The sequence below is a fragment of the Thamnophis elegans genome, chromosome 11 (assembly GCF_009769535.1).
Source record: "Thamnophis elegans isolate rThaEle1 chromosome 11, rThaEle1.pri, whole genome shotgun sequence".
NCBI classification, from domain to species: Eukaryota; Metazoa; Chordata; class Lepidosauria; order Squamata; family Colubridae; genus Thamnophis; species Thamnophis elegans.
The window spans coordinates 4,081,025-4,094,884 of record NC_045551.1 but is presented as its reverse complement, the minus strand read 5'-3'; the positions used below and the strand labels follow the sequence as shown (position 1 = coordinate 4,094,884).

The following is a 13,860-nucleotide window of genomic DNA, read 5'->3' as shown; positions in this document are numbered from 1 at the left end:
CTGAAGAAAGCTATTCTTTGTTTTGGGGAGATCAGGTCATTTAGATATCTTGCCGATTCCCACACTCCATGTTTGATTCTGTCCCTACTGTGGAGAGGCAACCTATTTAGTTCTTCTTGGAACTCCGTGTCCCTTATTCTATTGATTACTACTTGCTTTGCTTGCTCAAAGCCTAGGGACATTAAGAATAATGGTGAAAGCCCATAAGAACCCAGCTTGTGATCAATTAGAGCTGTATTATAGACCTATTTTCAGTGTTCAGTGTACAGCCATGAAGCTTTCTTACTCTTGACATAATGACATTTAAGCCAGTGTTTCTCAACCTTGGCCACTTGAAGATGTCTGGACTTCAACTCCCAGAATTCCCCAGCCAGCATTCACGGATTTAAGCTGATCTTCCTCTTCCTGATATAGTTTTTAGTTTTATTTATATTTATATGCCGCCCTTTTCCCTGAGGGGACTCAGGGCGGCTCACACTCCAAAAGGAAAGGGGGAAACAAACTTTTTACAAATAAGACAGTACATAATTAAAACACAACATTCATACATTCGGGCGGGTTACAGTCTTAGCCCCAGGCCTGACTGGATAGCCAGATTCTAAGGGCTGTGCGGAAGGATTGGAGGGTGGTGAGGGTACGAATCTCCACGGGGAGATCGTTCCATAGGGTCGGAGCAACCACCGAGAAGGCCCTCCTCCGCGTGGTTGCCAGTCGGCATTGACCAGCAGATGGAACTCGGAGGAGGCCCAATCGATGTGATCTAATAGGTCGCGTGGAGGTAATTGGCAGTAGGCGGTCTCTCAAGTACCCAGATCCACTACCATGGAGGGCTTTATGGGTGACAAGTAGCACCTTGAAGTGTATCCGGAGATCGACAGGTAGCCAGTGCAGCTCGCGGAGGATAGGTGTAATGTGGGTGAAGCTTTAAGCTTTTTAACTACCCTAAAACCTCAGAGGTGGGTTGAACATATGAGGTCTATCAAGGTTCTCCTTTCTAATCATGAATCAAGTGTACCTATTTATCTTAGAGCAACCCATGATCTGTGTTTAGAAGGATGGCAAGTTCATTCTTATTGTACTTTAGGAGGTCGTGTGTTGCAGATTCCTAGAGCTCAGAGTGAAGATGCTGGACGATATACCTGCGTGGCCATTAATGAAGCTGGAGAAGATTCTATCCAATATGATGTCCGCGTGCTATGTGAGCTTACTTGATGTTTTTTTGAGTTTGCAAATAATACATAATTCTTTTTTTAAATGGTGGGAATTACTTGGTTTCATTCTATATAATTTACTGTGTGCTAGTAGTATTAATGTCTAATAAATATAAATATTAGGATACTAAGGCTACAACAGGAGACACGGCAAGTAGAAAATTCTACTAAGATGATATATCAGATTCCCTTCTGAGTAAGAAAATGTCTAATATTTTCCCCCTCAAATAAAAATGCACCATGCTGTTTCTTGAAGAGTCATTTGTGATAAAGGCATCTCTGATAATACCTGAAAAAAAAATGTTCTGAATGAAAATTGTTCTGTAGCTTTCTAACTTATGTTTTTCATCTTCTCAGCAATGTTGTGAAGAAGTCAAAGGGTACAAAACTGTTCTCCTTAATCTTTCCGCCTAGTGCCACCATACTTTAATGGTTCCAGCGGTGATGTGACTGTGGAGCTGATTGTACTTCTGGACAAGATGGCAATAATGGAATGTATAGCAGAGGGCAGTCCTCCTCCGAGCATAATCTGGGAGAAAGATGGACAGCTAATAGTTGAAGATTCCCATCACAAATTCCTACTGGATGGAAAAACCCTTCAGGTAAGTCTGTGAAGTGCACCAGCTTCTGCAGATTAGATGCTGTATTGTCTCAGTTTCACTCACACATCCTATCACAAGAGGCTATGACAATTCTGAAGCCATCAAAATCCCGCAATTCCAATTATGGAAGAACATGTAAGCTTATAGAGTTTATAAGCTTACATGGGACATGGAAAATCTTGAGTGAGTCTACAATAGCAATAGCAATAGCAGTTAGACTTATATATCGCTTCATAGGGCTTTCAGCCCTCTCTAAGTGGTTTACAGAGTCAGCATATCGCCCCCACAGTCTGGGTCCTCATTTCACCCACCTCGGAAGGATGGAAGGATGAGTCAACCTTGACCCGGTGAGATTAGAACCGCTGAATTGCAGATAACAGTCAGCTGAAGTGGCCTGCAGTACTGCACCCTAACCACTGCGCCACCTCGGCTCTTCTTTTTATTATGGAAGAACATGTAAGCTTATAGAGTTTATATCTTCTTTTTTATTTTATTTTTTTGCTAGGGAAAAGTGGACATGGAAAATCTTGAGTGAGTCTACAATTAAACCCAGTTTTTACTTTTTAAACATTTTATTGTCTAGCCAGTTTATCTCATTCACTCTAGTTTCTCTAGTATAGCAATTAGACTTATATACCGCTTCATAGGGCTTTCAGCCCTCTCTAAGCGGTTTACAGAGTCAGCATATTGCCCCCAACAATCCGGGTCCTCATTTCACCCACCTCGGAAGGATGGAAGGCTGAGTCAACCTTGAGCCGGTGAGATTAGAACCGCTGAACTGCAGATAACAGTCAGCTAAAGTGGCCTGCAGTACTGCACCCTAACCACTGCGCCACCTCGGCTCCTGTATCTTTTGTTAGTATTTTCCCCCTCAAAAGACAATATCCGCATATTGATTAGTCCTGTTTCATTATTCCTGTTACTCTTTGTGCTGCAAATATGTCGTCTGTTTAAAAATCTTGAGATCACCAAAAATATATGGTAGATTTATGCCGCGAAGACATTAAACCAGCACAGAATAGAGGTTATAGTCAAGTAATCAATTTCAAAGAGTAAAGCATTATATATTAATATAAATTAATATATTTACTTATTTGCCAAGTGAAAATTTAACAATGTGTATATGAAGTCAATTAAAAAAAACAAGATATTTGATTTTTACGGTGTATCCTTTTTTTTTTTATATAGATTCACAATACTCAAATAGCAAATATAGGCAGGTATGCCTGCCTTGTGGAGAACATAGCAGGACGTGCAAAAAGATATTTTAATCTTAACGTCCATGGTAAGATTGTTATTTTCTAAAGTAATGATTCATAGAATGGCCAGCTCAAAAAAATATTCTGCACTTGACTCTTATATAAACTTTGCAAAAGGACAAATCACCATCACATTTGTTTTATATGTTCAAATATTAAATATTTTTGTACGTTCCATATGTATGCTGACTATATAAATATTTACTGCTGCTAGAAAGTATAAAAAAATCCTATTCTAACTTAACGCCAAACCTTAGGATATTTTTAAAATCTTATTTCACTATTTGGAAAATTCTCCAGAGGACTTGGGTCTCAATTATTTACTAATCAATATTTGATTTATTACTTTCAATTGCCATCTGTATTTTTAACCCGTATCTTTAGTTGAGTCACATCTCACTCTTAAATATTATTTTTATAGAAAAATTAATATTTGGTTAGAATGTCTCTGAAAAAAAATTATCGAGGAACTCATGGGAGCCACCAAATTGTGGCTGTGAAGAAACATCCTGGAAACAGTGAAGGACCAGTCCTTGGTGCCTCTGCCAGCAAAAGTGGAGCTTGGGAGAGCTGGGCATAGCTCTTGCAAACTCCATTTTTGCTAGTAGATGGTTGCAGGTGGCATTGAAGCCAAAAATACAGTTCAGAAGGTCGTTTTTGCTGGCAGAGCACTTGGGCCACCACAGATGCCCCCCAGTGAAATTGAGCTGGCTAGGCCAACCATAACCATGCCCACAATGCCCCCCCCCCGGTCAAACACAACCCTGATGCGGCCCTCAATGAAATTGAATTTGACACTCCTGATTTAGAGAGATGTCCGATGGAATAAATGATCACAGCTTGGGAGAGAGGTGTGGTAGAGGGGGAGGGGAAGTAGGCTAGAGGGCGATGATGGAGGGAAGAAAGTTGGAGGGGGTGGAAGAAAGAGGTGTATGGAGAGTGGAAGAGGTATATTGGGTTTTTATTTTTTGGGGTATTGTTGACAAGAGGAATTGCTGCGATTATTGTTTAATGTTGTATGGCTCTGGCTATGCACAGTATATATGTGAGTGTATGAAAATGAAAAAATGGGAAATAAAAACCTTTTTCAACGGGAATAAATGATCACAGCTTGATATGACTGTTCCAAGTGTTCCGTATTGAAAACAAAATGCTTCTGTTCCAATTGTTTTAAGCTTGGAAGAAAGCCTGCTTATTCCACACTTACATCAACAAATCTTGATTGTTTCAAACAATGTTTTTTCAAGTATTGTCCCAAGACTGTGACTTCATTTTCTAGTTTATAATGAACTTTATTTTATTTTTAAACTTTTTAGCCTAGCCAATACAATAGCAGTAACATGTTATCTTCATTTCCACTGGCTTAGAGTATATTTTGATTTAGGCTGATTTGCATCCATGAATCCATATTTTATATGTATGTGTGTGTGTACATATGTGTGAATTGAACATATATGTTTAAGAAAAATCTGATAGCATTGAAAGAGACCAGTTTGTTTCTTACAGAAGAACTGGCACACTAATTCAAAACAGACATCAGAGGAATTAGAATCGTACATAAACTGAGATTGTTTCTAAATTGGGAGAATTAAAATCATACAGTAAACATAAAAAGCACTGGAGCAAATTTCAGGGGAAATAATACAGTATGATTTGATACAGTAGTTGTAAAGTCTGAGTAGAAAAGATGAGGAAAGAGAAATCTAGAAATGAAAACTAAGAATGAAGAATTATTCTGGATTATTATTTGGAAATGATTCCTAAAGGCTGGCGCTGTAAAATAATGTCAGATGCAATATTTGAGAGGTCTTTTAGAATTTTGTTCTGGGATGAGAACAAGAAAAATATTCTCTGATCTACATTGACCAACAAAGGATAACATTCATAACTCAGAGTTGAAATGAAGGGTCCTTGGTGCTCTCTGAGCTTGATTGATTTCTTTCAATGGGGTTTCATTACCCAAACTAGGTAAAGATTATCAGTGCTAATAAAGAATGGGTTGTTCTCAATTTATATATTAGCAGTTTGTCCTTGATTGGGTATTGTTTAGTTCTTGATTGTTGGTCTGATCTTCATTGAATTTGGAATCATAAACACGAACAGCATTTTTACTCTTCTATTCAGTACATTTTCCATTCTAACGGTTTAGTCACCAAAAGAGATGCTTAAATGCAGTTGAGTGACGTCCAATTTTATCACTTGGCAAGAAACACTGGACGAGTTTGCACTAAACAATAAGAAGCCTGTTAGCTCCCTTTTTGGAACAGAGAAATGCATCTGTAATGTTGTGTTAGTGTGTTAAAGTTGATGGTTGCTGCATTCCTTGTAAGCCAGAACTGCAACATGGCTTTATTTTTGTCTTATGTTTCCTGACCTATTTGAAAGCATCAGGCCATTGATTTATTTAGAAGTTAAAATAGCAACAAGCTCGAAAGCTGAAGCAAATTAAAAAAAAAAACCTCAGAGTTTTTACTTTATTTGCATGTTTTGAGTTGCTAAGCTGACAGAAGGAAAATAGCTAAGGATAAAGACAAGAAAGATACAGTTTACCCAGCATAAATTAGAGCAAAATTTTAGTTAACATCTTCTTTGAATATAAGTTGCAGTGATCTTTAAATCTAAAATGGTGGGTTCCTACTGGTTCAGACTGGTTCGACCAAACTGGTTGTGGTTAGGTGATCTGGAATTAGCAATGACTCAGGCCTGCGATGCCCCCAAATTGATTCCTCGGGATGGCGTGGGCGACGGTGCCATCTTGTTTTTTGGTTCTGCGCATGCGCAGAACAATTGTAATTGCATTTATGGGCAAATGTGCATGCACACTTGTGCACGCATGCAAAATTGCACACACACCGAACAGGCTGTAATGCTGGCGGCAACCCATCTCTGTCTACATCCCAATGGTGTTTGTGTGTGTAAACATGTTGCGACTATTTACATATGTTGGCACCCTACTCTGTTCCACCAAGATTGAAAAAAAAAAAAAGACACAGTCATTGTATTTTGGTCGTTGATTAAAAAAATAAAACCAAATCTTTGAAAAAAGAAAGAGTGAGGGGAAAATAAAAGAAATTGTGGCAGTAATAGAAATCTTGCTCCATATTCTCCTTTAATTCTTTTCATCTCCCCAGTAGAAGAGTCAGCTGAAGCTTGGGAAGTTGATACTGTAATGCAGTGTTTCTCAACCTTGGCAACTTGAAGATGTCCGGACTTCAACTCCCAGAATTCCCCAGCCAGCATTCGCTGGCTGGGGAATCCTGGGAGTTGAAGTCCGGACATCTTCAAGTTGCCAAGGTTGAGAAACACTGCTGTAATGTTTTAATTTGCAACTGGATCTGAAGGGACCTTTAAAAAAATGAAACTGCAAAATGTGGACATGGTTATCTTTTAACAGTTCCTCCCAATATTATTGGAATTAACCCCGAGAACCTAACTGTTGTGGTGAATAACTCCATCTCGTTGACATGTGAAGTCGCTGGCTTCCCACCTCCTGATCTCAGTTGGCTCAAGGATGGAAAACCTCTCAGCTTGAACACAAATATTCTCATTGTTCCTGGTAAGTGATCTCTGGGTGTGTTGTTTTTATAGAGTAGTTCATTTCTTTCAATATTTTCAATATTTCAACAAGGGTGATAGAAGAAATAGAGCAACATGCGTGTGTGAATATAAAAATAATTTCATGTTGTTTTTTTCATAGAATGTTGCAATCATTTAGAATGATCAATTATCAATTATCTCATTCACTTACCGAGGAATAGTTAATTGTGATTTGTTTAGCTTAGGCTGTTCTAAGAAAATTCCAAATTTAGTCTTCAAGGTACAAAAAAAATTGGTGGCACTGTTTCCAGTGTTCTTTGAAGGTTTTTGAATTATAGTTGGACATTTTTGGATCTTAAGACGGAAAGTTCTTCAGTGGTGTTCTTAATTCATTCTAAGCAGTGAACAGGTCCTTTTGGTGTTGTTTTTGATTTGTTTTCAATTTAATGAGTTTTTAATTTGTTGTTTGTATTTTTGTCTTCTTGTTTTTTAATTGTTTTTAATTTAATGAGTTTTTAATTTGTTGTTTGTATTTTTGCCTTCTTGTTTTTTAATTGTTTTTAATTTAATGAGTTTTTAATTTGTTGTTTGTACTTGTTTTGTCTTCTTGTTTTTTGTACTCCCCCCTTTCCCTCTTTGGTTTTGTTAGCTGCCCTGAGTTCCCTTGGGGAATAGGGCAGCATACAAGTTTAATAAAACTAAACTAAACTAAACTTTTCTTTTATTTCTGTAGCTTCTGTTAGATCTCCCATACAAATTCAGTGAATAATGTGATGATAATCCAGTACTTACTTGAAGTGTTTTGTTGCCTTGATTTTAGGTGGCCGCACGCTGCAAATTCCTAGGGCCCGTTTATCTGATGGTGGTGAATATGTCTGCATAGTTAGAAATAGTGCTGGAGAAAGCATCAAGAGGACCTTCCTGACTATTCATGGTGTGTTTTAGCATCCTTTAAAAGAGAACACTTGTCCATTGTCAGTATCGACATCTTAACAGTTCCTCTTAACATAGTACTTCTTTGGGAAAAGTCAAAGAAACATATTTTTTTCTTATGTTCCCCTACTCCAAAGTTCCTCCAAGTATTAAAGGCCAGAGCAGCACACCTCCTGCAATAGTCAATGTCAGAGTGGGAATGCCAGTGACATTAGAATGTGAGTCCAATGCTGTTCCACCACCCAGCATCACCTGGTACAAGAATGGCCGTATGATCTCCGTCTCATCCAATGTGGGGATTGTAGCAGATGGACAGACGCTCCGTATCAAGATGACGGAGGTATACAAATATTTCTTGTTTCTGTACTTTTAAAAGTCTAGGCCAACATGATTGTGGTCTTCAAAATGACATACATCATAAGTCTGGACGATTGGAGACATTATGGTCAATTGAAAATATGAATGCTTTATTATAAACCAACGGGAATTCTTTGTCCCAATCTTCGCTTTTTCTCTTTAGAGATAGGTCATACTATAATAGTTTAAAGACTCATTGTTATTTGATAGATAATTACGAATTTAAGGAAATAAGGATTGTTACAAATGAAATAATAACAATGGTAATCTGAATGTATAATGCTCAATGACAGCGAAACATTTAGCTATGTTTAATGTAAACCAGTGATGTTAATCCTAAATTTAAGAATTGATGCAGAAAAACTTGTAACCAAACAACATGCTTGACGAAATGGAGGAAAATTGTTCTTTTTTTCCTCTCTTGCTTTGTTTTTGTATGTGTTGTTCTGTTTTAAAAGAATAAAAATACATTAAAAAAAATGACATACATCATATATAAAAACCTCCATGATTAATAAGAGATAAAACTGGAAAAATGTAAACATTACTGCTTTGTAGTCCAACAAATTAATTGTTATACAGGTAGGCCTCACTTGTCAACCACAATTGAACTGGCAACTCTGTTGCTAAGCGCTGTGGTTGTTAAATGAAAAATTACATGGCCCTGCGATCACTTCTGTTTCCATTGTTAAGCAAATCACCACAGTGTCAGCGTTCCAAGTATCATGTAGAATTAAATCAGAGTCCAAGGCAAAACGATCCTTAAAGTTCCAATTTAATAAAGCAGACATCTTAGCACATCTGTGTTAATCCCAATTCTGGAAATGACATCAGAAACCCACCCAGTTTAAAGTTCATGATCTTGTCCCCCACACCCACAAATCCATCACATGGCCCAATCTTATTCTTCCACGCTGGCATCCACACCCAGCTGCTTCCGGTCAGGTGTAAAAGTGCGGAGACAAAAGATGACCTCGAGCTTCTAGTAAAGAATGAAAACAATACATTCCACAATCCTACTCCTGTCTATTCCCCCCTCCCGTCAACTATACTAATGAAACAGCATAATGAAATAAGGAAAAGTGTGGCAGGCCAAAATTCTAAAAGGAATATTATATACAGGCCTGACACACAGTTCTTAAGCAACACATCATATGACCGCAACTTGTGATTTCACATCCATATTCTTCATTAATTCTGCTTACTGGAAACAGGTTGTAAAGCTCACAAATTGCAACCACGTGATCCAGGGCTGGGTTTCGACCGGTTCGCACCGGTCCCTGCGATCCGGTTGGTCGCCGAACCCGGAAGTAAGTAACTTCCGGGAATGGCGAAGCCCCCCCCCGCGCCCCCGCGCGCCCACTCCTTACCCGGTTTTTTCGAATTTCGCGCTTTCCACGCATGCGCAGAACGCCTGCGCGATACTCCAGGAGCAGCTGGAGCATCGCGCAGACGCTAGTACGCACGCGCGCGCCGCATGCGTGCGCAAGGACGCCGCGTGCGTGCGTGAGGACGCCGCCGGCCTCGTTCCAACCGATCCGGTTGGAACGGGGCGAGAAACACACCCCTGACGTGATCTCAGGAGACTGCAATAGTTATAAATATGTCAGTTGTGAAAAATGGAGATCATGTGATTATAGGACTCTGCAATGGCCATGAATGTGAGATTTTGTCACAAAGCTGTTTTTTATAACCATGGTAAGCGAAGATTGCCTGTATTCATTTACAGTATTTCAACAATCGAACTACAAAGAAACCTACTCCAATTTTTACCGACTTTTAAATGTTATTGTATTCTATCTTGAATTTTATATTATAATGGCACTCTCCTAGCGTTGATACCTTTTTAAAATTAGTAAGAAGATAATTGCATATCACTTTTTGCTTATGTTCACAGGTATCTGATACAGGCCAGTATGTATGCAAAGCCATAAATATCGCAGGGCGTGATGACAAAACTTTCCATCTTAATGTTCACGGTAAGCTTTTAATAGACAGAATAAAGGGATTCTTGTTAGAGTGTAGTGAATCAAATTGAACATAAGACAAGATTGACTGTTACTTATGTTCAAATCTTGGTTTCTTAATACTTTCTGTTGCACAACAGGAAACTGCGGTGGCAGATAGGAGGAAGGGATGAAGTACAGACTCCGTAAAGACCATTTATTTTTTCCCAGAATCCATTATTGGTAATTTGGTGCATGTATCAATTTGATGTATGTCTTCATTCACAGTACCACCTACCATTGAAGGCCCCCAGCAAGAGTGGATCAATGAAACCATCAGCAACCCTATAACTCTTGCCTGTGATGCTACTGGAATTCCTCCACCAGCAATAACTTGGCTTAAGAATGGAAAACCTGTTGGTAATGTTTGCTGACGTAATATTGGTTACTACCAGCTCCTTGCTGGATTTTCTAAGATGCAAAATGGAAAATAGGTTAAGATGAAATAAGCTCAAAACAGAAAGGCATTTCTGTCCCTCCCACCCCTAAAGTATCTAGATAGCAGTGGTGGGTTTCAAAAAAATTTCGAACCTACTCTGTGGGTGTGGCCTCCTTTGTGGGAGTGGCTTGCCAACTATGTACCTGGAGGGAGTGGCTTGCTGGCCATGTGTTTTCTTTCTTTCTTTCTCTCTCTCTCTCTCTCTCTCTCTTTTCTTCCTTTTGTCTCTCTGTTTAGTTTAGTTTAGTTTAGTTTAGTTGGATTTATAGGCCGCCCTTTTCCCTGAGGGGACTCAGGGCGGCTTACAATCATTAGGGGGGGGGGTGAAATTCAAAACAAACAATATGTGCACAAAATAAATAAAATAATAAAAACACAACTTGCATTCAACATTCTCACTCGGGTGGGGCAAATCGAAGACTTATCCCCAGGCCTGTTGGGATAGCCAGGTCTTAAGGGCTGCGTGGAAGGCCTGGACGGTGGTGTCCCTCTGTCCCTTTTTCCTTTTTTTCTTTCACCTCTGTCACTTTTTCTTTCTTTCTTTTTTATTTCTTTTTCTTCCTTTCTTTCTCTTTTTCTTTCTCTCTCTATGTGAGTCTGTCTGTCTGTCTGTCTGTCTGTCTCTGTGTGTGTGTGTGTGTGTGTGTGTGTCAGTGATGGGTTTCAAAAAATTTTGGAAGCTCTTCTGTAGGTGTGGCCTGCTTTCTGGGTCCATTGGTGGAACCTCTTCTAACCGGTTCGGTAGATTTGACGAACCGGTTCTACCGAACTGGTGCGAACTGGTAGGAACCCACCTCTGCTAGATAGCTAATACCCAAGAAGGCAATTATTAAGCTAATGTTGGTAAAACTGAGGATGGAAAAACCGAGCTTAAAATATAAGGCTCAGTGAAGTGAAAAAATAGCTTGTTGTGTGTGATCAGGGCTATATAAGCTATATTGAATAGGAAGGAGAAATACGTGAACCTCTGCTGCTTTTCCCTGGAAGGGAAAACAGAAGCACAGTTTCTTGTAAAATCAATTTAAGTTATATGAAATGGATTCTCTCTCAGCCAAAGCTGGACAAAATCACTACTGCATGCAACCCCCAGGACTTCTTTCACAGCCTTCAAAACACCCACTGAGAACCTGGGGAAAGGAATGAAATTCAATGCACAGTTGGTAAATAAAGTCTGCGTAAGAGAAGCCTACATTTCTTGAACTACTGAACATGTTTTTTAAAGGAATTTTTCTTTTGATTTGCCACGTGCTGATTTTTTCAATGTTGGTGAACGTTGTTGAGTGCTTTGGGGTAGGGGTTAATGGTGATCAAAGATATCTGCAAAAATGTTTGCTTTTGGATGAAAGGAACATTGCCCTATAAATACTATATATATTCATTTCAATGCCACAATACCATACCAAAGGGAAAGAGTTTATGGGCAATGCAGCATTCATCATTTATTCCTCTGATGAATGCTTTTTTTTGGAATTTTTTTTATTAGTTTTATTACAGAAAAAGCACAAAAAAAGAGAATCATCTTTCATTACATCTTGTAGAAAGCGTATCCATTCGTCACAAGTACATTTCCTGCGTTCCTTCCACAATCACATATATTCCATTCAGTTTGAATTGTATATGTTAAAAATTTATATATTTTACTATCACCATACCACCATTTTAATTTAATTAAGATTTCAAAAACACAGCCACCTGCTGGCATTTTTTTCCTTCCCCCAGTCTCAATCAATCTGCCATATCTTTATAACATATTCTAAAAAAAAGTCAATTAATAGGACATCTAACATTTCCTCTCCCTAACATATCTTTATTATTATTATAGTTAACTAGAGGTTATTTACTATTTTTCTCACCTCTCCTCTCCACAGGCGCAGAAAAACAACAATCTCTAAACAACTATCTATTAATATGTGTTAACAAAATGACCATTTAAAATCTAAAACAATCCAAAAAATGTTGACATTTCTAGTTGATGAATGCTTTGAATAGTGGTAATGCCTTCCTTTCTCAAACCTTCTCTTACACATTCCCATTCTTATGGAATTGTGAGTCCTAACCAAACAAGTGGTGTGTGCCTTATATTCCTTCCTTCTGGTATTCTTCAAGCTGATAGAATAGAATATTTGTAGCTCAGGGTTAAAATGAGGGGTCCTTGCAGTGTGTGGGTCGCCAATTTTTCTACGACTGGTTCGGGCATGCTCCCGCGCATGCACAGAAGCATTTGGGCGGGTGAGTGGAGCCTCCCGCCGCTGCTACTACTGGTTTGCCCATTCCGGGCTGAACTGGGAGCAACCCACCTTTCTGTGCTTGGTGGTTTTCTTGCAGCTATTTATTTTATTATTTATTTTATTTATTTGTCTTGTATGCTGCCCACTCCCGGAGGACTCCGGGCGGCTCACAAAAGACAAGGGAAAGGGGGAAACGAGACAAAGACAACATATTAAAAACAAAACCAACATTCACAATTTCCGTGGAGGTAGATGCTTCTCAGCTCCCCCCAGCCTGCTGGAACAGCCAGGACTTGGTGGCTTTGCGAAAGGCCGGGAGGGTAGTAAGGGTCCGGATCTCAACAGGGAGCTCGTTCCAGAGGGCCGGAGCTGCAACAGAGAAGGCTCTCCCCCGGGTGGTTGAGCGGTTCGCAGTTGGTGCACCAGGCATACCTGGGCAAAGGTCCCCCTGGTCACAGCCGACAGATGGTGTTCTAAAGTCAGCTGTGGGTCCAGGAGGACTCCCAAATTGCAAACCCTCTCTGAGGGGCATATAATTTCACCCCCCAGCTGTTTAATTATCCAACAAGATAGCAGTAGAAATGCATTTAGACTTATATACTGCTTCACAGTGCTTTGCAGATCTCCCTAAGTGGTTTACAGAGTCAGCATATTGGCCCCAATAATGTGGATCCTCATTTTACTGGGAAGGATGGAAGGCTGAGTCAAACTTGAGCTGGTGAGACTCGAATTGCTGGCAGACGACAGTCAGCAGAAGCAGCCTGCAGTACTGCATTCTAACCATTGTTCCACCACGGTTCACAGCACATGAATGCTGATGATGTTATCTAGTTGGGTAATGAAACGTTTGCAAGCTCAGGGAGCACCAAGCACTGCATAATTCTTTAAGCTGTCAGAGATAGCAAGTGATCTCTTCCAATATATTTTTTTATTATTTTTATATTTAAAACAAAGCAGTACCGCGAAGTCGGGATGACTATACATTCACATTATATACAGCTAGTCACAACTATTGACAATTAGCCTACTTAATACATAATCAATCCTTCTGTCCAATCACAGTACATACAGTTTGTTCCAGTCTTGTCACCTTGTCTTATACCAGTCATAAAATAGCAATAGCAATTAGACTTATATACCGCTTCATAGGGCTTTCAGCCCTCTCTAAGCGGTTTACAGAGTCAGCATATTGCCCCCAACAACAATCCGGGTCCTCATTTTACCCACCTCGGAAGGATGGAAGGCTGAGTCAACCTTGAGCCGGTGAGATTAGAACCGCTGAACTGCA

At 39.5% G+C, this 13,860-nt stretch overlaps 1 protein-coding gene across 1 annotated transcript in view; it reads left to right on the top strand.

Moving 5' to 3' along the window:
• The window catches only part of HMCN1 (hemicentin 1), a 264,205-nt gene that overhangs the window by 169,013 nt on the left and 81,332 nt on the right, over positions 1-13,860 (top strand). Inside the window, 8 exon segments of the mRNA XM_032226793.1 lie at positions 1,085-1,198; positions 1,626-1,813; positions 3,002-3,098; positions 6,467-6,628; positions 7,430-7,543; positions 7,680-7,882; positions 9,797-9,878; positions 10,134-10,265. Coding sequence (XP_032082684.1) covers positions 1,085-1,198; positions 1,626-1,813; positions 3,002-3,098; positions 6,467-6,628; positions 7,430-7,543; positions 7,680-7,882; positions 9,797-9,878; positions 10,134-10,265 — 1,092 coding nt within the window.